We start from the raw sequence: 25,335 nt of genomic DNA on the forward strand, positions 1-25,335 counted from the left end.
AATCTAATTCTCTCTGCACAAGTTACATCTGCCCCACCCGCAGTGCACATGGTTGTGCACATGGTTTTGTCCATCTAAGAAGGATTTTGTCAGAATGAACCAAAATAAGGCCCCTAGTGAGGTAGTTTCTGTTGATAATCCACAGTCCAGTGGTATTAAACACCCAGAAGGACAAGATTTATTCCCTGTAACTGAGGGACATGTGTTCACCTTTGGATCCAATCTCCAACACTTGCATATATATAATATACGCACCTATAGTCTGCAGAATGGGGAATTCACACCACCAATAGTGTCTACAGCGCCCTTAATCAGTAATGTCCATCTTACAAGTCAATAAAAGTATATCAAAATAAATACACTTGTAGTTATTTTTGAAAGAAGCTTTTTATTTTTATTTTCAGTACACGTGACCAGTACCCAATGCGTTTCGTCTCTTAGAGACTTCATCAGGGGTTCATGATCTTTAAATTATATTGAAACCCTTCTGGTTCCAGAGATGGGAAAGTCACAATTCAATAAATGGAACCTTGTTTAGGGTCCAATTGGAGCACCTCTGGTGGATGGTTGGTATAGAAGAAGCCTTCTTATGATCTCAAAATTGTGACACTTATAAACCCTGGTAAGGGAGTGTATTTATATTCAGCTTGAGTTGGAAACCTAGGGGTTTATTCTAGTTCATTCTTTCTGACAAAATCCTTCTTAGATTGACAAAACCATGTGCACTGCAGGGGGGCAGATGTAACATGTGCAGAGAGAATTATATTTAGGTGAGTTATTTTGTTTCTATGCAGGGAAAATACTGACTGCTTTATTTTACACTGCAATATAGATCTCACTTTGAAGAAAAACCCCACCCAAATCTAATTCTCTCTGCACAAGTTACATCTGCCCCACCCGCAGTGCACATGGTTGTGCACATGGTTTTGTCCATCTAAGAAGGATTTTGTCAGAATGAACCAAAATAAGGCCCCTAGTGAGGTAGTTTCTGTTGATAATCCACAGTCCAGTGGTATTAAACACCCAGAAGGACAAGATTTATTCCCTGTAACTGAGGGACATGTGTTCACCTTTGGATCCAATCTCCAACACTTGCATATATATAATATACGCACCTATAGTCTGCAGAATGGGGAAGCGTCGGGCAGGAGAGGTGCTCTCTCCGATCTGCATCCTCTGCTGGCTGATGTGCCTGACAGGCAGCGCTATGCACCTCTGAGACCCCTCTTCCATTCTCCCCCCACCGTCTGTAGAGAGAGGCTGTGGCAGCGGTGGGCATGCAGGAGATTTCAAAACTCCAAATGCCAATCAGTGGCCACCCATTCATGAATGTTCCCCACCAGCAGCTCCCTGGGAGTCCTTTTACAACGTGCCATTTTTTGCATGTGATTTAGCACATCAAGTGCCAAATCGCATGTAGACCTCCCAGGAAGCTGCTGGGGAAATTCATAGGACAAGTCAGACCTGTGTATGGGGATCTTAACTCTCTGAACCAGTTGCCCAACCTGCAGTGCATTTGGTTTTGCCCATTTAGAGAACATATACAGTATGTCCTGCGATCAGGTCTGAATTAGGCCCTTATGACTGAATAAAATTTGTCACTTTAACTGCTAATGTGGCCAGCTGTGGGATTTTTGCTATTTAATTAAGGAATACATACCAAATCCTGGCGGTCGGAATCCTGGCGTTCAAAATCCTGACGCCGGAATCCCGACAAGGGGGGGGGGACGTGGATCGCCCCCCCTTGCGGGCTCGCTGCGCTCGCCACGCAGTGGGCCCAGTGCCTTGCTACGCTCGGCACACTAATTTAGTCTCACTCTATGGGTGTTGTGGACCCCCCATGGAGGGAGAAAGTGTCGGGATTTCAGCAGATTGGGATTCCGGCGTCAGGACTTTGAACCCTGGGATTCCGGCCGCCGGGATTTCAACGGCATCCCTTTATTAAAAAGCCATATTAACTTAATCCAATTCTCAATGAGATTTAATTCCGCTTCCTATTCTCACCCTGTAAGCAGAAGGTACATAAAGGTGAAAATTTTGAGAATTGGTTAAACACCTCAGCCCCCTAATGATATGTAATGTTTAGGGTGGTATTGTGCAGAATTGAGGACTTTTTGGGATGTGATTACTACAGTGGTGGTATGGCAAGAATTGCTCTATGTTCTCAGTTTTACTGTTGCTCATTCATATATATACTGGCCTATCTCTAAGTATAAAACACCCTTACCAGGGGCGTAACTACCATAGGTGCAGGGGGTGCAGCAGCTATGGGGCCCAGAGCTGAGAGTGGCCCAATTTGCCTGTCAAAGTATCAAGTGCTTTATACATTTTTCAGCTTTAGTTGATGAATAGGGGCCCTTACAAACTTTTGCTATGGGGGCCCACATGTATCTAGTTACATCACTGACCCTTAATCATATTGACAATTCAGCAAAAGCTGTGATCCCTGTTTACTGGACGGCTCTGATCTGGGTGGGGTTTAAGATGATGGATATATGTAAATGGAAATAAAAGGTTTACTCCTTTAAAGCCAGGATGGGAATCAGTAATTCATAGCCACCCGATTTGCTTGGTTAAAGTATAAGGAATCTGCTGAGCTCCCATTGTGAGCCATAGAGGGTGTGCTCCCCATGCATTCATTTCTTTATTTGTTGATTTATTTTAATTGCATCCAACAGATCTTTATGGATCTCTGTTCCGATATATTTTTGTGACTCATGACCACCTTGTTCTTCCCCTCCCCATGACTGCACAGGCAATTTTATATAACTCCAAAATCCTCTACAGACTTTAATTTGCTAAAAATGAAAACCTTTGCATTCTATTGAGGTATCCTATTACCCCCATGATGTTTCGGAATTTCTTTTATCTTTTATCTATTCTATTGGATCCAGTGAAACCTGTGTAAGTTCTCCCGATGCAGCTGGATGCTTTTCAGGGATTGTGTTTTGCTTGCCTGACACCTAGGGGGCGGGATGTATTAATATACATCGCTGCCCTTCGCCATGCCCCCGCCGCGATGCCAGCGCATGTGTACTAACATGCGGCTGGCATCGCGGTGCGATGACTGAGGCCCCCCGCGTTACCTGTAATGTGGTCTGCGGGGGGTCTCCGTCACTACCTGGGAGCCTGCTTCTCCCCTGCAGCCGGGACAGCTCAGCGTAGATGTCCCCGGCGCCTCCCCCCACCCTGCAGCCGGAAGGACGTCCGGCTGCGTTACTAGGGGGAGGAAGGGCTTACCTTCCGGGGTCCAGGAGGACCTGTAAAAAGGTAGGCCCAAGGGAGGTGGAGAGGGGGGGGTCGGCGAAAAGAAGCCCATAGGCTTCTATAGGGTATCGCCATCCAATGGCGATACCCTGCCCGGCGATATCGGTGCGGCTGGGTAATAGTACATAGGAAAATGCGGTGAAACTGGTTTTACCGCATTTTCCCCTTAGTACATCCCGCCCAGGTTATGGTCTAAATGATTGACATGCACAAGTTCAATGTAAGACAAAAGGGTGACATATGCAAAAGGTCAACACTTTTTTTTTTGTGATCGCATGTACCTCAAATTAGTAAAACACGTACCTTTTGCTTTGCTCACCATGCTTCAGCTCAGGTGGCTCGGTCTGCTACCGCTGTGCTTGGCACACTTTACCACTCTCAATCGGAGTCTACTTGGATGGTATAGTATAAAAAAAGACCCCCCCCCCCCCCAAAAAAAAAACATTTAGATGTTTATGTGTCGACTGTGCATGGTGTCAACCTGTTGACTGTCTACCTATCAACTACATACCCTTTTCAGAGCCCCGAATACTTTGCTTTGGGCCAATAATAGCCACCTCTACTATTATCCAGTTACTTTTATCTGGAGGGGGGGGGGGGGGGGTGTGTAAAGGGAGATTTTCCAACTTTCCCCACACCAGGCTGATGTGTTTGCACATTTCCATGGATATGTATTTTACAACTGAATTGCGTGACATGCAGAAATTAGCACGCAGTAAGCCCATTAGGTTAAGCTGCTGTAAATTGTCTGATTACTAAAGCTAATAGAATTCAGCCATTACAGGGAATACTTCCCCGTAACCATCTCTAGCAACACAAAAGTCTGAAGGAAAATGTGCGATATTCTGCGTCCGTAACATTCAGGGATGAGCACAAAAGCAAAAAGAATCCAGGCTTTTCGATGATTAGATTGTGCCCTTTCAATGATTGGGTATTTTAATGTAAATAATAGTGTTCCCACAATGCACAGGGTGCTGATTAGTGAGGACAGCATATTTTAAATTTTGATTGGCCTAATTTTAGACTTCTAGATGCATTCCATCAACAATTTTGCCCTTGAAAATTTAAATCTGTCCTCCTCACTGATCAGCACCCTGCACCTACAGTGAACACTACATAAAGTGTGTCTTTTTTTTTTGTGTTTGTCCTTAACAATAGCCTTGATTCTGTCACTGATTTATTGCTGTTCCCTATTAAGTGTTATTTGTAGCCATGTAAATCAGTAGACTGTGATGAGGAAATATGAATAGAACAAATGTACGGTCTTGTGAAGCATTTGTCCCTCAGCCAGACGTTTTTCAGTGCACAGATACAGTGCCAGTCCTTTTCTTACAAAGTGTTGTGGTTTCAGGCCCAGCACATGACAGCATAGTTGTATTCACAATGGGTGAAACCTGAACTGCCAAGATTTTATTTTGCCGAAAGCAATCATGGAAGAGTTTCTGCTTACAGTTAAGTGGCTGAGGGCTTTGCTGCCAATGATTTACTTTGATAAACTATGTATCACCTGGGAGTGAGTAGAAAACCTGATGGAGATGAAAGGCTCTATATTACTCAGTTTAGCATGTGCTATTTAGGAGTACCTCATGTTACGTTTTTCAAATTTCATTATAGTCACTGTTGTATGACTAAGTGCTTCAGAACATGCGCCAACTGTACTGTTAAGTTTCACTGCATAATAGTATCTAGAAATGTTTAAATTATGTGTAGGAAATATAATGAATATGCAGCCAGGAACAAATTATTTCTTTAGAAAAATTTCACATTTCTATATTTTACACAGAATTTTTTTTTTCATGAATTATTAAATATAACATACTGGTTGACTGCTCCTCAGGGGATGTCATGGCATTCTACCTTCCTGTATCCTACTTCACTTCCTGCTGAAGTGGGTGGGAGCTTGATGGGATTCATTGTGAGTCACGTTGCCATAGCTCCGCCCCACAGTGTGCACTGTATTAGAGTGGGGTCAAAGCCGCAATGATGCAAATCTCACTGTTGCACTACCCTCCCATACTTGTTTCTTGGACCTAGCTCCTCGGGACAGTTAGAGTATACATGGTAGTAATGCTGTGCCTGATTATTTCCCATGATTGCAAATAGGAAGGAAGGCCATGTGATAGCTTCCACCAAAATACGGTATTTTAGCCTGTACACTGCTGTAATAAAGCAACATCATTGTTTAGATAAAGTGACCTATAACTTGTAATTGTGGACATGGACATGTAAAGTGTTGCAGTACCAGTTCTGAATCCTATTAAAGTTTCGATAAAAATGTTATTTAAAAAAAAAAAAAAAAAGTGACCAAGGTAAAGAGAATATTTGTGCTTATTATTTACAACTTTTTAGAAAGGTAACTCCACACTAAAAGTACAAAGGATATCCTGCCTCACTTGCTTAAACATTATGGGGGAAATTTACTAAAGGAAATTTGTAAAAAATAGGTGTATTTGTATCTAGAAATACACTTATTTTTTACATTTACTATCCCGAAAATACAGCAATTCGTATTGATAGCACATCAATATGAATACGAATTGCCGTATTTTCGGGATAGTAAATGTCAAAAATAAGTGTATTTCTGGATACAAATACACCTATTTTTTTTACAAATTTCCTTAAATTTCCCCCTATGGGACAGATTCAAATACGCTGATAGCCACTAGAGGGCGCCCAATGGAGCTATTAAAATGTAGCTCTGTTCAGGCGCATATGTTTGCCGGTGTCTGCATCTCCGCTCGCAACACTATCCCTCTGAAACACAGGCATTTGAATCTCTTCCTGCTATCTCCCATCATTTTAGACTGGCGATCGGGCGCGATTCAAAATTTAAATCTGACCCTATTCATTCAGCAATGATGTGGGTTGGACCAGTATTATATATGCCAAATATGGGGTACAATAAGCTCTTTTCATTAAGTTTCCAATTAGGGCCATGCCCCTTCTATATCTGGTAGTTGTTAGGCCCATGGTCCGTTTTCCCCGTTATGTGTCCATGGGCACTGTAAGGAATATGAAGCTGCAGAATGCAGTGTCGACATGTTAGTTGTCATTCTAGGGATCCAAATGAAATTCTGTTAAAAGAAGATGTAAACTCACTCAGCCAGTGAAGGGCAGAGCTGAGAGCACCTGAGGAAGTAGAGAGCAAAAGGTTAGCGTTGGGATGTCACTCTAAAAACTGTGGGATCCAAAGCATAAAGGCCCTTATTCTTGTTCATTTGCAAAGGCAAATTCCTTCTCAAATGGACAAAACCATGTGCACTGCAGGTGGGGCAGATGTAACATGTGCAGAGAGAATTAGATTTGGGGGAGTTATTTTGTTTCTGTGCAGGGTAAATACTGGCTGCTTTATTCTCACACAGCAATATAGATATCACTTTGAAGTAAAACCCCACCCAAATCTAATTCTCTCTGCACAAGTTACATCTGCCCCACCTGCAGTGCACATGGTTTTGTCCATTTGAGGAGGAATTTCTCTTTGCGAGTGAATCAGAATAACCCACAATGTCCTAGGTTTGTTGAAGTACAAACAATTGTTATGTATTTTTTCAGTGCTCGTCAATAGCTGCACCTCCTATAACTACTAGCAATAATGCAGCTGTTTATAGACATGCACCTATGCCTGGCTGCACAAGCAAAGACACACCATTGTTCTAGCCTGCATCTCCTGGCTCAGTATGGACGAGTCATTTCTCAGAAGATTAGTAATGCTGATCCCATAATCTCTGCCATCTCTGGGTTTGATGCTGGTCTAGTGATTTGCATGGACGAATGAGGGCTATGCACAGGGCCTGAAAGACTGTATTCTTTTCAGCTGTGGGAGCAGGTTTCGCACTGTGAGATAACAGACTCGAGTTATTAGTATTATTAACATTTATTTATATAGCACCAGCATACTATGAGGAATGCACAGACTGAGGAATTAACAGAGTGAGGAAAAAGGACACTCCTTTCTTATGAACTATCTATAGAAAAGTAGGTTTGTTGGTGTGGATAAAAGTCTGATAACAGGGGAAATAGCACCTGCCACCTATTCAATGCTGATGTTTACAACAGCATTGAAGGCGGATTTCAACAAAGCACATCCAACTTTAAAACCAGTCGGATCTGTTTTGTCGGAAATTGACATGGCTTATCGAATTCACAGCCGTTTCTCAACAATCCATAGGCATTTTCGCTGACACGCCCCCTTTTTGACACTCCACAGGTGGAAAATTGAATTTCACCTGTCGAGTTACAGGCGAGCTGGATGAAAATGGCCAGGGATTCGGGACGTTCTGACAGTCGGACTACCCCCTTAGGGGGATTTCTAAATCTACCAACACAACCACACTAATCTTCATGTTTCGAGCTTTAGGGCTGCTCCATCTTGGAGGGAATAGCCAGATTGGGAGGGGGTTGGCATTGTGCTGGGAGACTCGGTTTTACCAGATGTTCAGAAGACCCATCTGAGATTCAGTAGCCTTCTGAATGTTTCCGGAGAGTATATCATACTTGCCTACTTTTGAAAACCAGTTTCAGGGAGATTCCTATAGCATACCTCCCAACTTTCCCGACGCAGCCCCCCCCCCCCCCCCCCCCCCCCACGGGAAAGAGCGAAGCTACAGTCATGTAGGCATGGCCTCTATAATCAGGACAGTTCGGAGGTATGCTATAGTATAGCAGCAAAAAGAAAAAAAATAAAATTCCATACATAGCTCGCATAAAACACTGGGTTCCAGCCCCCTGCCCGCCCCCTTCCCTCCCCTGACAGTGCGAACACCTCGGCGAGAGTGATACTGCACGTGAATCAGCCCCAAAGTGCATTATACTCTGCCACCCCATATTACACACAGAGCCATATTACATTATACACCACCCCCTCATATTACATTATACACAGCCCCCATATTACATTATACACAGCCCCCCACACACACATTGCACAATTTGCACAGTTACTCCCCCATATGACATTATATATACTTTGGAAATATAAGGGAAGGAACACCATACAGTGGGTGCATCCCAAAAATGTCCTGTAAATTGTATCCTGGAAAGTGAACAGGTAGGATGACAGGTGCAAATTTCGGACCAGCAGCTCTTTCGGGTACAATTCTGTATATAACTCAGCTGAAGCTTTATATTCTATAAAATCTATATTATCTATCAACACTTGTTATGAAAATGTGTGTCCCATTCGCATTGCTATATCACAGAAGGAATATAATGATATTGTTGTACTTTGATTGTAGCATTATCGGAATTATTTGTGTGTAAAGAAAATAGTTATTTTGCAGAGGAATGTGCACAAGATGCATTTTCTACTTCTTGGACCAGTGATAGCTACAGGCTGCCAATGGAGCGGATTTGCAATGTGTATCTGTGTCCTTGGTGGCAGATGCTGAATTGGCTAAGTGGGCATGTTTGGTGGGGTTTGCTTCTTGGAAAGCCGGCAAGCATATTCTACAGGCTGGATAGGCTCCTGCAGTGTGAATTCATTATTGTTCTGTGAGGCATGCAAGGAATTCACCCCAGGACTCTGTGCAGGGCCTGCCATTGTGCCTGTGACAATTGAGGTAAAATCGGACACATTCCAGCCACAAGCAGGACTGACCCTGCAGCTTACATATTAATCTTTGTACTATTTGGTTTATTAATTAAACAGAATCCTACCAGTAAAGGAATGTGTGATAAGCAGACTACTGTGGGAAGAATGGTTTCACAAGCTCACCTAATCAGACAGGTGCACTTAACCTGTAACAGCCATTGCTGCTAGGCTTTCTATACATCCCTGTCTCCTAGGTTTAGGACAAGCATTCCCAACCTCAGTCCTCAATGCATACTCGCAGTGCAGGTTTTACTGATAACCATCTGTGCAGAAGCCTGGATAAATCAAAACAATTAAGGCACCTGTGTTCAAGCATGGATAACCCTAAAACCTGAACTGTAAAGCTGGAAACACACTGGTAGATATATCTGCCGATCAATCGATCTGCATATATATTTACAGACGTAACGAACGGCCAGTGTGTTCTCCATACACGCTTGCTGATCCGTTGGGACTGACATATCATTTGCATGAGCCCGCCTACTGAGCTGTCAATCACCGGCGGCTCCCGACGCGGCTGATTGGATGTTCGGTCGCCCATGCACACAGCATGGGTGCTTACAATGTTAAAAGCAGCCCCACAACTATTTTTTATTGTATAAGCACCCTAATGGGTGCTTACAATGTTAAATGCACCCCCACTATCAATGCGAACCCAAAGCGTGGTGAGCGCAGCGGTACGCATCCTCTGACCTTTTCATACCCCCACTATCCACGTCGGTGTGGAATTGACTTTAGATAGTGTGGCGAGTCACCGAGCTCAAAGCGGTGGCTTGGTGGCACGCATATTACTTTACATGTATTCCGCGTCCCCTCGCGGGGCTCGCCACGCTTCGGGCTCGGTGGCTCGCTGCGCTCGCCACACTATATAACATCAACTCCATGCTGACATGGATAGTGGGGGTGTGAAAAGGTCAGAGGACGCGTACCACAATGCCATACAATTTTTTAATTTACAACATCGCGCAGCATTGCATTACATCGCATACTATATTTAGTCTTATGTATACAATGCGATGGGCGCCGTGCTAGGAAACAAGTACCGAAACAAGTGAGTGAAGTTCTGATGCAGATTAATCTGTTCCTTGGCGTATTGCTTTGAATATTTCCTGAACCAAATCATATTGTGTTTCTTGGCAGCTGAAGGATCAGCCTCATTACTGGCATGTGAATGAAAGCTACAATAGTTCCAGGGCTGCGGCAGAAAGTACAATCTGACTCTTCCCGCAGCAGCTTTACTCTCCTGCCACTGACTTGTAGCCCAAAAAGTTTCCTCAATCAGAATTGATGATAGAATTTATTGGCTACATTTACCAAATAAGATTGGCAGTTGCATCCACCTTATCTTAGCAATACCTAAACTGTCCGCTTATAATAGAACAGTCTTAAGGTGCCCATACACGTTGCGATTATAGCATGCGTTTTGAACTTTTAAAGTTCAAAACTCATCGCATGTGCCTATATAATCGCACCGCGTACCTGCGGGGATGCGATGCACGTCCCTGCAGGTACAATATTGTATAGCACAAAAAGTATGTGCAGGCAGTACTTTTTGTGCTACATTGCATCGCATTACTTTTGTAGTACATGTGATGCGATGCAATGCAATGTCCATTAGGTGACTATAAACTGTAAAAAAAAAAAAGGCTAAAATCGCATCGCTACAGTACATCGCATCACATCCAAGTGCCAAAATCGCACAGCACCAATAAAGTTCAAAACGCACAGCACATAAAATCAAAACGTGTATGGGCACCTTTAGACAATAGAGCATATCGCAAACCTAGACCACTTCCATTCAGACTAGGCGAAAGGGAAATGATGATTGTTACAAGAGATAAAAGCCTGAGACTTGCTATAGTCACATTGCCATGTTCCAAGAGATGTTCTTGCTACATACGTCTTCTCGGTGGGTGACTAGCTGTTTTCATTCTTTCGGTCTAGGGCAGGCATGTCCAAAGTCAGGCCCGGGGGCCAATTGCGGCCCGTGCTGTAATTTCAAGCGGCCCACGGCCTCCAGCTGGAAGCGGGCAGAGCATTAGATGTGGGAAGCACAGCACAGGACACTAAAGGTGGGGCCCTGGCGAGCGCGCCTTTACCTTGCTGTCTGCTGCAGTGAGGAGGTGCCGGCCGCCACACTCAGATGTGTTTGGCGTCCTATCCCTGCTGCTGCAATCGTATATCACCCTACTCGACAATCACAGTGACAGCAGTGTTTGGGGAGGGGGGCAAGGGGGAAGCTTGCTCCCGTAACATGCAGAGCAGAGGAGGGCAGCAGCGGGAGCTGAAGCATCTCCTGTCCTTGCAGTGCCTGCTTTGCCTAACTCTCCACATATTGGGGGAAATTTACTAAAGGAAATTTGTAAAAAAAATAGGTGTATTTGTATCCAGAAATACACTTATTTTTGACATTTACTATCCCGAAAATATGGCAATTTGTATTCGTATTGATAGCACATCAATACGAATAGCCGTATTTTCGGGATAGTAAATGTCAAAAATAAGTGTATTTCTGGATACAAATACACCTATTTTTTTACAAATTTCCTTTAGTAAATTTCCCCCATTTTTACTGCTTGATACATCAACCCCCTGAATCTGTGCAATTATTTGTTTGTGTGGCTCATTGCATTTATTCTGTAACAAATTGTGGTGTGGTTTTAAAAAAATAAAATATTTAGATCATTTTTTTTCTTTCTTTGATAAATTTATGAAACTTTTTTTTCTTTGCCTTTTCCTATGAGAGAAGTGAACATACTGTCTGTAAGAACATGTGCTCTCTTTTCTGCATGAAAACTTGTGGGCAGCATTCATCTGTCAGTGACTCAATGTTTGATTCTTTCATAAGCTTTTAGTTACATTTTGTTAATTCACATTAATTCAGACCTTACAAAGAGAATTATAGCAAGTGCTGTAAAATCTGTGCTCTAGTACTCAGTCCAAGCCAATGTAAGAACTGATAACGGCATCACTCATTCTATTCCTCATATTTGCCAGGAAACTGTGGAAATGGAAGTAGCTTCTTTCCATTTGAATCCTAAACTGCTTCTACATATATAAATGTTGCCAGAAGACCACTTTGCCCTACGTGTTCTATTTTAGCAAGAAAATGTCATTAAATCATGCAAAAACTATACACGGGGGGATATGCTCGCTGAGCGATTATCGCTCAGCGAGCATATCGCCCAGTGTCCCGGTTTAATCAGTGGCCAGGGAGCGTGGGAGCGTGCTCCTGGCGACTGTTTCCCTGTACACACGGGGATATGTACGCACGGGGATAAGATTTATAGGCCCTTCACACATAGCTATGCTAGGTCAGACACTGCACGGTGGAGAACACTGGCGACCAGCTAGATTGATGGACACTGTCCATCAATCTCGGTCAGCGATGCGCAGGAACGCGCATTGATGTCGCTATAGCCCCTACACACACACACCAATGTAGCGCATTTTATAAGCGAGTTTGCCAAACTGAGCAAAGTTGCTCAGAAAATGCCTTAATAGCATGTGTGTAGGCCCTATTAGGTATCACAGGCATGTAGGAAAGGGGAAACGGAGGAGATCATTTTCTCTGCTTAATGCCCATTTCCTCCAACATTGCATTGTAGAAATCCAGTCCTTATTCTTTACAGCATTTAACATGTTTTGCTGTTCAGGTAATATAAAGTAAAGAAAATTCTTGAAGGCTTAGTTTATATAATGCCGTCTGAGAAAAATCCTTATTTCAGATGAAAAGATGGATCTTGTCTAATAAGTCCCTGCAGTCATCTGCAACGGTCATTACAATATCTCTTTCTCCTTGAATTCATATTACCCTCTCGGCTACATGCTTCTAGTGTTCATTCTAGTACTCGCCATCTTTGAAAACCTATGCAGTTCCTCTTCCCCGCCTGGGGTGTTGCTGTCTGCTGTGGTGTTTCTAGTACATGTCTGGTTTGCATATCAGTGCTGATATACAGCCCACGCTGTGCTAGAAGTACTACAGCAGACAGCAACACCCCAGGCAGGGAAGAGGAACTGCATGGGTTTTCAAAGATGGTGAGTACTAAAATAAACACTAAATCCGGATGGTTGCTCTATTGTATCTTCTCTAAACTAAAATACAAATAAACATATTTAAAAATAAATAACTAAAAAGAAAAAAAACAGCGCAGTAATAAACAAGTACACAGATTTATATAAAGGTGACCATACACACTGCAATTATCGCATGCGTTTTGAACTTTTAAAGTTCAAAACGCATCGCATGTGCGATAATCGTACCATGTACCTGCGGGATGTGATGCGATGTGTGTCCCCGCAGGTACAATATTGTATAGCACAAAAAGTATCTGCAGGCAGTACTTTTTGTGCTACATTGTATCGCATTGCATCACTTTAGTAGTACATGCGATGTACATTTGTAACTAATAACTTAAAAAAAAAAAAAAAGAGGCTGGCATCGCATCGCACCCTCAAAGTACAGTGCATCACATCCACTTCAAGTGCCAAAATTGCATGGCAGCTTGAAGTTCAAAACACACAGCACTCAAAATCGGTGCGTGTATGGACACCTTAATACATAGGGCCTTATTCTTATCTGAGCTCAGTACAAATTTGTTCTTAAAATGGGCAAAACCATGTGCACTACAGGTGGGGCACATGTAACATGGGATTCAGTATTGAATCCCGGCGGTCGGGATCCCGGCGTTCAGAATCCCGATGCCGGAATCCCGACAGCCGAAATGCCGACAAGGGGGGGACGTGGATCGCCCCCCCCTTGCGGGCTCGCTGCGCTCGCCACACAGCGGGCCCGGTGCCTCGCTACGCTCGGCACACTAATTTTTTCTCCCTCCAGGGGTGTCGTGGACACCCCAGGACGGAGAATGTGTCGGCATTTTGGCGGTCGGGATTCCAACGTCGGGATCCCGACCGCCGGGATTTTAACTGCATCCCCTAAAATGTATAGAGAGAGTTAGGTTTGTTTGAGTTTTTTTGTTTCTGTGCAGGGTAAATACTGGCTGCATTATTTTTACACTGCAATTTAGATTTCAGTTTCAGCACACCACACCCAAATTTAATTCTCTTTGCACAGGTTACATCTGCTCCACCTGTAGTGCACATGGTTTTGTCCATTTTAAGAACAAATTTGTACTGAGCTCAGATCAGAATAAGGCCCATAGTTACAGTTCACCAATTCCTTATTTATTTAGTCCACAAAAGGACATAAAGATTCAGCATAAAGCATACAAGACAGATATGACTATTTATAGTTATGCAGAATAGAATAAATGGATGCAATTTCAGCCAAATAGTCACCTGTAATTCAGTACAGTAGTGTGCCTTTGTGGGCCAAAGTAATTTGGTTCCAAATTATAAAGCTCGTCACAGATAAACTGCTTTTGAGCAACAGGATCGTTGTGTAATCTACGTAGCAGTTTAAAGTTACACAGATATGTGCCGATTGCTTCTGACAATGACAGAGGTCATACAGACTGTTTGCTGTCATTTGTGGTCAACTCTTTAAATTTAATTAGTAAATCTAATCATCCAATCTGCTTCCATCCAATTAACAGTTATTTGGTGAGGTATTAGTAGCCACTTCAACAATGTGTGTTTCTCATACCTTCGTTCCTTAATAACATCCTATTACATTATTACACAACGTTCTATTACATTACTGTTGTCCAATATCCACCAAACAGGATTTGTTCATAATACTCTTCACATATACACCAGTGTATAGACATGCTGAAGACCTATCCTTATATATGTGTGAAGCATACAATTTGTATTAAGAATAAATATACTTACTAACTTGGTTATGTAACATTTGTTTCCCTTCTTTTGCATGTTTAGGTGTATCATTAATTTATGGATACATTACTTAATAGATACAGTAGAGCATCCAGTTCTACAACATTTTAAATTCCTTAATTTAGATTCCTGGGTGTCAGATAATACTATGGGCCTCATTTAGGGTTGGGAGTAAATGCATCTAGGAGGTTCATTTAAAAATGTTCAGTTTGACTTAGGATATATCGCTGGGCTGATGGCCAGTGTCTACCAGCAAGTGTCGTTCATAGACCTATTTCGTCAGCTTTGCAGTGCAACCGATGGCCTATATAGCTTAAGATATATTGGCACATTGTGTTGTGTGTACGGGCAATCAGCATGGATTGACAGTACAAATGTGCGTTAACATTTACAATCACAACTAATCGGGCAGTGTGTATGCAGAACACTCTGCCCCATCCTTCTGCAGATAAACTGGTGTGTACCCAGCCTAAGAAGAATACATCCTTGCCCAGCTCTAAAACATAGCTTTCCTGTATTTGTGTACTCCATGCAAAAGCAGACCGTATTTACCCTGCATGAACATAAAATTGCATTTGCACCTCGGAATCGCAAATGGTTTGTCTGGATGTCGACATGCATTAAGTTGACATGGACAATAGGTTGACGCAAGCAAAAGCTTGACATGGTATTGTTCGACACATAAAAGTTAACCAGGTTTTTCACTAGTCCTTTCATTTTATGAACCTTTTGATACGTTACCATCCATGTGGAGTTTGATTGGAATGGTAAAGTGGCCTAATGCATGGCAAGCCATGGAAGGGTACGTGGTACAAAAATTTTAAACTCATGTCAACCTTCGGCTTTTTGTTTTGTGTCCATCTTTTTGGGTTGACCTAATTACTGTGGACCTTGCATTGCCCCACCTATGCATTGGGTATAGCAGTACAGTGCCAATACAGTACAGTGCAGTGCAGTATAGTACAGTGCCAATAAATAAATAATGGCAGCACTTTCTGGTTTGTGACAATTTTACTATTTTATTCCACCCCTGACATGTTTCACACGATGTTTATCTAATTATACAATAATTACTACTTAATAGATTGTTGATCAAAGCAATGTAACATGTTTTTATAACCAAGTTAATTCATTTTTACAGAGTTGTCCAGACATTTGCTAATTCTCCATGGCAGCTGCACAAACATTTAGCCTGTCCTGTGATACCGGGAACCAACTTCTCCAATCTTTCACCTCAGAGATCTCATCCAGGTGTAATATGGGCAGTGTGAGCAGTCTGATTGAGAAGCATGACTTTTCACCTGATGATTTCAAGCTTGATTTTAAGCCACTTCCAGAATCGCACAGCCCGGGGAACATCTTGAAGAGGGGACTGAATCAGCGAGAGCTGCTTAGCTATCTCAGCATCTCAAAGAAAGATGGTAAAAGTGCAAAGAAGTTGTCCTCTGGGCTGGCATTCCGAAGAGAACACAGTGTGGATGGAGGAGAGAATGACTACCCTGACTTATACCACAAAGAACGCCGGGGGACAGACTTCAGCAAGACTTCACTTCCAGAAAGGGGACGTTTTGAAAAGGTCAGCAGCTTTCATATTAATAATAATAATAATAATAATAATAATAATAATAATAATAACAAAAAAAAGGGAAATCATTTGGAGGGGAATTTATCTTGCTTAACCCATCCGTGGAATACGCGGCACACCCTGCTTTTTTCTATTGGTTAAGTTACCATGACCTGCAATTCAGATAAGTTGAGGCAGTGGTTCCCAAACTTTTTTGAATCATGGCACTCGGGAGTATCAGAGATTACTTTCAGGGGACCCCTAACCCAAAAGATTTTTATTGACAAATTTAGAAATAACTATGAACTTAAGTAAATGTGTTTATATGTCATCCGTAGGTGTAATTATGGAGTGAGAAACAATATTTGTATCTGTTTGTTCACATTTTATGATTGGTAGCCATTAGCACTCGTTTTGCCTAATACATTGACCATAAATAATTAAAATTTTGTCCTCGACCAATACCCAAGGCACCCCTTTAAGTGGCCCAGGGTGCCACGGCGCAAAGTTTGGGAACTACTGGTTTGAGGGACATTTTGGACAATCTGATAACATGTGGGTGCACCAAGGGTATACAGTTATGTCGACACATATAAGGTCAACATGCATTCAGCCAACCGCTGAAGGTCGACATGGCTTAGGTTGACATATCTAAGGTCGACACAAGCATTATGTCGACAATGGCTAGGTCGACAGTCCAAAATGTCAACATGGATTTTTCACCCATGAAATACCATCTGCTGACATGTGTCGACAGATGGTATTTCATGCCCTACAATCCACTAGGGCCTACCGTCCACTACAGAATAGTCTGCCGAGAGTAGCAAGGCATCGTGCACCAAAGCATGGCGAGCAGAGGCGTTGCACTTTAACAGTGTCCATGCCGACAATGTTGACATTTGAGGCAAAGAAAGTGAAAAACCCAAGTTGACCTTTTGACTGTCGACCTAGCCATTGTTGACCTAATGCTAGTGCCAACCTTCCAACCATATCGACCTTAGGCATGTCAACCTATTTCATGTGTCGAGCTAAGCCAGGTCGACCTTCAGTAGTCGACCCAATGCATGTTGACGTAATGTTTGTCTACCCAATGACCCATATCCGCACCAAGATACTGGTCAAACAAAAGGCGATTTTATCTCTGATGTGAGGAGTCTGCCACAAGGATCGTAAAAATATTTCATTTGTATCCCTTTTATAACTTGGCTAGAGGGTCACAAATGGCTTTGCTTTGTCAACAGACAAGTGATCAATTGGTCAATAAGCAAAGATCTATATGAGAAAATGTAATCCCTACATTAGACGGAGATAATGTGCAACATTAGTGTCATAGTACATCACTGGCAGTAAAGGTGGGTAGCAGGCCAGGCCTAGGCTCTCCAGCATCTTTTTGTTGCTTATTTTTAATCATACTGTTACATAGTATTTTCCCACACATCCTGCCGGCAGCCATCTTTTGAGCCGAATCAATATTCAGGAGAATTTAGTAATCAATCGATTAGGAAACCGTGAATTTGTGACCAATGGGAATGCCCCCGCTGTGCTGTGTGAATGCACTAGATGCTCTTTAATGTGAGCACTACCAGGTAGAATCTTTTACCAGTATTGTCCATATGCAAGTACTATGCCTAGATTAGGATCCTGCAGACAGCTCCTATCCAGTGCTAATGGGGCCTACACATGTATGCCCCTACATAGCTGTGTGTGTGTGTGTGTGTGTGTGTAGGGGCCATAACGTGTCAAAGTAGCCCAGCAATTACTATCCAGCACGCTGGATCAATCTATATTCACCGGTGTCAGGGCCTGTGTCCTCACCGGAGAACACTGGCCCTGACAGATCGCTCAGCGGCACAGTGCTATGCAGGACTGAGCGACCCTAGCATCGTGTGCAGGCCCCATAATACATTCCTGTTTGGCCAAAGGAAGCAGCTTACTTTAATTCGCTAACAAAAGTCTATATTACCTAAACATTTCATGCTAGAATAAGACTAGTGCCCTAGTAAGGGCCATTTATCGGCAGTGTCTAGGTCGACCACTTTTGGTGGACACAGAAAAAATGTTGACATGCTTAAGGTTGACACGGACAAACGGTTGACACAACCTCTCTCCCTCCCACCATTACCACCACCACCAGTGGGTTGGTGAAGAAAAACAAATCTGTTAACACAGTAACACCATTCTTTCACCAAAGGGAACCAAGATACGCCATCAAGAGTAAGGATGTGCCAATGGCGGCAAGTTGGATAAGAGAAATGCTTCTGCATAAACCAAGGAACACTAGCCATGTTGTGTACAATGTGAGTCTAAAAGCCTATACACACAATAGGTGATTTTGAGCTAAAAGTAGCTCACTGTACTCGTTTTGAGCTCAAAATCTCCAAGAGTGTATGGCTGGGTGGTAAGTGATGACCGCTAATGCTTATTCCTGCATCATCACTGGCTGCCGCCATACGTCGCCCCGAATGAACCACTTTCCACAGTCTCCTACTGTGAAAAGTGGTTCATCCCCCACCCTGGAAAATGGCTGGGCCAGGTGAAAATTGCTCAGTATAAGCACTGGGCAGTGTGTATAAACCTTTTAGACTGTGGATTAAACAGTAAATACATCTAATAAGTCAACAGGTTTTGTATCGGAATGACACTAAATTGATCTTGTACCTGCTCTCTGTTACAGTCTCGCTTTGGACAATCTGCTTTGAAGCCTTCAAATGCAAAGAACTTCATGTCAATGCAGAGCTTATGTTCCTCAGGTGGCCACAAGTTATCCAAAAGTAATGGCAGTCTGAATACACTAGGCAGCCTGAACAACACTTCTCGTAGTGCGCACCTGAAGTCAAACAATCTCCATCACATCAAGCAGCATGAGAGTGAAAATGATGAAAATGAAAGCTTATCTGATTCCAGACAAAACTCCATCAATAGCTTTACTTCTTATAGCCCGGGGTTTGGCGTAGCACGTGCGCAGATAAGTGCGTCCACTGGACATATTAACCATATTGGGGGATCGTTAGACAGAGCTTCCCGAGGGGCTCGAGACATGGCCTCTGGTGACAAGTCATCACTGTCATGTAAGAGCATGGCAACTTTGAGTCGCCTTCAGTGTTCAGGAGAACCTCCTCCTCCATATGAGTACTCTCAGTCTGTGGAAGATGTAGCCCGACAGCTGGAAGAAAAGCTGCATGAAAAGGGGATGGAACTGAGACCTCTAAGAAGGAATCCAAGTGACAAGGATGATCCCTTTACTCAAGTGAGTGTTTGTTCTACATATTCCACATATTCTACACCAGTGATGGCTAACCTTGACACTCCAGCTGTTGTTGAACTACACATCCCAGCATGCCCTGCTACGGTTTTACTATTTTTAGCCATGCTAAAACTGATGCAGGGCATGCTGGGATGTATAGTTCAACAACAGTTGGAGTGTCAAGGTTAGCCAATCTACACAGTGGTGGTGATTCTGGTTGCTCTCTAAGCTACAAAAATGTACTGCTTAGAGAGCCTTCTAAAGCCCCCACTGGCCGTGCAAATGCACGCTGCCTGTCACACTCCAAACGGTTGCCGGACGGGATCCCGACAGTCGGGATCCCGACAGTCATTTACCCAACGTAGGGATCCCGGCTGTTAAAATACCGACGCACGGGTTTCCGACGGCCACCGGCTGTTCTCCCTCGTGAAGGTCCACGAGCCCCATAGAGGGAGAACAGAATAGGTGGCGAGCGTTGCGAACAACCGCGCCCGCAGCGTGGCGAGGGCAGTGAGGGGCTTTGTTGCGCTTGCCACGCTGTCTGAGTCCGGCCAGTCGGGATCCTGACGTCGGCCTAATGACTGTCTGGATCCCGACTGTCGGAACCCTGTACCACACCCCTCCAAACATTCAGTCACTTTGCGAATGGATGTTTTACGCAAAGGGGGCTAAATTAACCATCAAATTACTTTTCTCCTGCTTGCTGGGCAGACTTAGACTTGCGAGCGACAAATCTGCGCAGTGCGAAAACGTCAGTTCCGGGTGCAAACACGCTGGGGCCCAAGAGAATCTGGATCCGAATCACCCCCAGTATTACAGCTGCTCTTCTTCAACATTTTGAAGCATACCGTAACTATTTTTCTGTTTTAGTGTGTGAGAAACCACTCACACACCATTTATTTTTCCCCCCTTTCCTCCTAAAATATTAATAAGCTATATGTTCTGCTTTAGTATAATTCAAAGGCATAACTCAGATCATTTTCATGAAACTAATGATAAAATGGCCTTGGGGTTTGGGTTTGATTCTTGAAGTCAGAATCCCACTGTCTCTATTCTGACTATTGGGATCTTGACTGCCAGGATTTCTTACCCAACCCTGAACACCTGTGCATCTGCTGCGTGGTCTGGAAAATGTGGTACACTGATTATACTGTAGAGCGGATATAGAAGAAGTTCATTATAGAGACCTAATGTTCTCTATATAATTGGTTCTGCCTGTACTGCACTGGAGTATTGTAAGCACATTACACACCACTTTCGGCTGAAAGCGTTGGCATTGTTTTCTCATTAATGTTTTTTCCACTTGTGTGCAATGTCTTTTAGTAGCACCATTTCCAAAAGTGTCCTGGAACTCTTCCTTACTATGTGTAATCTCCATCTCAGCAGGTGTTTGAAGACAAACGTCGGCTCTGGATGGAGGAATTAGACGAATTAAAACAGATGTACATGTCAAAGCTGCAGCAGATCTCTCAGCAGGCGTTGCGCAGCCAACGAGCCCTACAGCTGCAGCTGTACAAAGTTCAGCAGGAGAAAAAGCGTCTTCAGGAGGAGCTCGGCTCAGTGAGGGCCGAGTGTGAGCAGCTTAGACTAAAACAGCCTGAAAATCTTAGCACTAAACTGGAAGAATCCAAGTGGGAGGTAGGATCATTCTTTTCATCTTGTACACATGTATTCTGACCTTTTGTAAGTAAATTATAGCAATTCCTTATTCTGCCTTTAAAGGCCCCCATACACTAGCCGATTTTGGTCAGATTTCAGCCAGATCAGTCCGAAATCGGCTAGTTTTGATGTCCCCTTAGATCCGATGCGCGGTCCCGTGCGCATCGGATCTGCGTCGGGTGGTCGGACCTGCTGCACGTCCGACCACCAGACTTGGGACCTAGTGGGGCGGCGCGGCGGTAGAGGGAGCAGGGGGGGCTGGGGACGCTGCGGGGGACACGGGCGGCATAGAGCCGGGCAGGGGGAGCCGGCGGGAGCTGTCAGTACGGAATAAAAAATAAAAAAGCCCATACAATGAATGGGCGGCCTGTGATTGGCTGAGCGCTCTCTCAGCCAGTCAGCAATTTGCTGAGAGAGCGCTCAGCCAATCACAGGCTGCCCATTCATTGTATAGGCTTTTTTTTTCTAGCACTGACAGCTCCCGGCTCTATGCCGCCTGTGTCCCCCGCAGCGTCCCCAGCCCCCCCTGCTCCCCGGGTTTTTTACATGTGATAAATCGAGACGATTTATCACATGTAAAAAATGGCACATCAAGTGCCAATCTAATCAAGCTCCCCCGGGGAGCTGTCGGGAAAGCTCAGGGGGAAGTCGGGGGCGACTTGTCCTAAGGACAAGTCGCCCTAGTGTATGGGGGCCTTAAGAATCTAAAATTCAGTGCCATCCATAATGTCACAATGTCACACGCTGGCTTATTTGTGTCTAAGAAAAGAAGATACTGCATAAAGGTGCCCATACACAGTGCATTTGCTCCGTGTGATGTGCGCTCCCGCGGGCATCTCATCGCACAGTAAAAAAAATATGTGCTGCACATACTTTTTGTACTGCCCTCAGAACGCATCGCACGCAAAACGCTTGTGATGCGATCCCGCCCATCACAGGGATTTTTTTTGTCCCCAGTATTTTTGGAACGAGGACACGTCCAAGAGCCTGGTGCTGGTTTGTTAAATAAGGTGGATCGCTATGATTCTCTCTCTCTCCCCCCCCCCCCCCATCCTGTATTTGGGGAACCAGGTCCGGCTTAATAAGCCCAGGGCTGGTTATGCTCAAGGGAGGACCCCTTATTTGTTTTGTTTTGTACAATTTGTATGTACATGGAATAAATGGGAAAAGAAAAACAAATTTTGAACTTGTCTAAAAAAAATGCATTTTTATTACTAAAAATCGCCAGAACTCGCATTTGAATTCTGACTTAATTTGTCTGTACTTTCCCAGCCCAACTTCTAAAGGAAAGCAGACTTGGCATACATCAATACTATAATTACTAAATCCGTTTATATTCACTGCAGGTGCTAGAAATTAAGATGTAATCTAGAAAAGAGACCTACAATTAGGTGGAAAATATATATATATGACATTTGTAAAACTTGGCATGTCCTGTAATTATGTAATGTCTCAGTGTAAACCATATTAGGAGTCTGGGCCTTTATTGACTATGGTTTTAGTTATTGCTTTATTAATATAAGGACAGCTGTCATCCATAGATGTTCTTTAGTGAATGACGAGGGTGTAATTATCTTACCTCTTCTACATGCAGGGAATTATTTTTATTTTATATTGTGGGGGTTATTTAATTTCAGCTGCTATTTCCGCCGTAGATTCAATTCTACCGCTTCTGATAGCATTGAAGGCAGATTCCGACAAACAGATCCAACTTTAAAACAAGTCGGGTCTGTTTTGTCAGAAACGGCTGTGGATTGTCAAATTCATGGCCATTTTAAAATCTGCTGCCGTTTTCACCGACACGCCCACTTTCCAATACTCAACAGCCAGAACATTGAATTCCAGTTTTCAAGTTTCTGTCGAGCGGAGCGAAAACGGCCTGGGATTCCGACTGTCGTGATGTGGTAGAAAGACTTTAGAATTTGGAATTTTTTTGATGATTTAAAACAAAGATCTGAAGAATATATGCAGATCCATGTTTTCATAATCTAATATGTGGATGTTTGTTTTGGCAGATTTCTCAGAAGGCTGGCGAGATCTCTCTCCTGAAACAGCAGCTTAGGGACTCTCAGGCTGAGGTTACACAAAAGATGGGGGAGGTATTTCTGATGAAGACACAATTTCGGGAGGCAAAAGCTATAGCAAGAGAAAAAGAGAAGGAGGCCACAGATCTAAGAGCTCGTTTGCAGGCTTTAGAGGATGCCAAAGGCAAAACTTCACCGATAGGAACGAATAATAATAATGTGTGCTCCGAAGTGGATAACTCTAAATGCTGGGGACTGAGAGAGACTTCCGAGGCTTTAGTTGATCTAGAGAGGCTAAGGGCTGAGTTGTTGCTGGAGAGACGTCAGAATGAAGCCCAGATTTTGAATTTTGAGACTGAAAGGAAAACTTGGAAAGAAGAAAAGGAGAAAGTTCTACGGTACCAGAAGGAGATCCAAGCCAGTTACCTAGAAATGTACCATCGCAATCAGGCTCTCGAGAGACAGATTCAAGAGCTGAAACAGATTCCAGTCCAGTTTCCAAGCGCTCCCTCACTTTGGATGGATGCTGTGGACTCCTGTGACACAACCTGAAGCATTGAATATACTACATTTTATTACTGAAATGAGGTCTATACACGGTGACAGAAGTTCTGTTTATTTATGTACTGCGACAATGTGAGATTGATTCATTATCCTCACAACACAAAAAACTGTTTTTATGGAAATGAACTCTTGGGGCATAGCAAGGGTGGATGTATCCGCTCTAGGTCAATACCATTTGATCATTGAAACTGTGGAGCTTTTATGACGTTGAGATGGTCCGTGATGTATGGAACCAGAGTGACCATTGGGACCTACAGCTTATGAGTGACTTCTTGTGTATTACATGAGGAAAGTCCTACATTTACTCTGTGTCTGGGAAAATGGTCAGTCTTTACTTAAAATGACAAATAAGAAGGGAAGGGCTGTATAGTGCAATGCACTGAGAAATGTATCCACATTACAGATTACATTGTGTTCCTTTCGGTTAGAGGAGATACTACAATGTTAAAGAGAACAGATGTGTTCTGGGAACTCTGCCTGTGTAGAGGTCCTGCAGCACTTTATCTAGTCTCTGGCCAATTGTTATTTATGGCACTGTGGACAATTTTGTTTTTGAACTGTGAAGACAAACCTATATTTTTAGGAGCATTTTTACATGTAACCGTTCTAATTTAATGAATGGCTTAATTTTGTAATTAGGTTAATAGAGTATCTGGTTGAGATTCCATTAATTCACTGTAACTGCAAGAAATAGGCTAATACAACCCCTTTGGCAGGTACATCAGCGTGGTATTCTGGGCCTCAGCTACAATAGTCCTGAGCGACAGCGTGGTATTCTCCCCCCCCCCCCCCCCCCCCCTTCCCCTTTTCCCATAACAAAGCTGTCCCCTTATATTTTTCTTGCTATATTTCTTGAATTTCACAACTGGTTATACAGGAATATTGGCATTATAAAATGTGAACCGTAACAAAGTATAATATAAACAAGTATCTCCAGGTACTCACCAAAGAAAGAAAGTAAATATATATTCTATTAAGAAATGCATGCAGAATTTTATAGATTTATTAGATTATAAATCCCAGGAATTTTTAAGTGACTGTCCTTGTCCAGTAGTTAATTCCTATCCCTTTATTGTGCATCCAAAGTATACAACTCTGGCTAGCCATCCATGCACACACTGCGTGTGCAAGTCACAAAGAATCTTTAACGAACAACCTCTTGTAAGTTTAGTGACCATGAAAACTACATGTTTGGGCTATTTATGAGTAAAATGTCAGTAGTTTTGTTATATTGTTTTTTCTAGGTTAGAGTGTTGCTGGTTGATCGATCTCTCACCACCCCCACTTTATCAGATTATAAATGTGAACCTAATCTTTTGAGATCAATTGCAAATAAATTGGATATTTTTTATTTGTGGCTTCTGAAGGATTGCTTGTTTTCTGTTTGGGTTAAGGGCCATGAAAGTTATCTGGTGGGACATACAGGGGCATGCAGGATTTCTAGGGCAGAGAAAGAGGTGTAATCTATTTCCATATTTGAAAAAAATAAAAAAAGAATGCGCATTAGCGAATGAGACATTAAGGCTGCGCCCATATTGAAATTAACCTTCTTGGAATCATTACATTATATCATATTCATACCTAATAAAAGAACATGGCTGTAAACAGCAAATACTAATTTCCTCTC

The 25,335-nt window shown here is 43.1% G+C and overlaps 1 protein-coding gene across 1 annotated transcript in view; it reads left to right on the forward strand.

The window, feature by feature from the left end:
• Nucleotides 1-25,059, forward strand: part of N4BP3 (NEDD4 binding protein 3) — a 42,856-nt gene extending 17,797 nt beyond the window's left edge. The window contains exons 2-5 of the mRNA XM_083182157.1: nt 15,795-16,229; nt 18,892-19,464; nt 20,848-21,099; nt 23,136-25,059. Of these exons, the coding sequence (XP_083038283.1) occupies nt 15,822-16,229; nt 18,892-19,464; nt 20,848-21,099; nt 23,136-23,696 (1,794 nt within the window). The 5' untranslated portion in view covers nt 15,795-15,821 and the 3' untranslated portion in view covers nt 23,697-25,059. The remainder of the gene's footprint in view (nt 1-15,794; nt 16,230-18,891; nt 19,465-20,847; nt 21,100-23,135) is intronic.
• Nucleotides 25,060-25,335: the final 276 nt, after the last annotated feature.

Source organism: Crinia signifera, chromosome 4 (genome assembly GCF_055691185.1).
Source record: "Crinia signifera chromosome 4, ASM5569118v1, whole genome shotgun sequence".
Taxonomy (NCBI): Eukaryota; Metazoa; Chordata; class Amphibia; order Anura; family Myobatrachidae; genus Crinia; species Crinia signifera.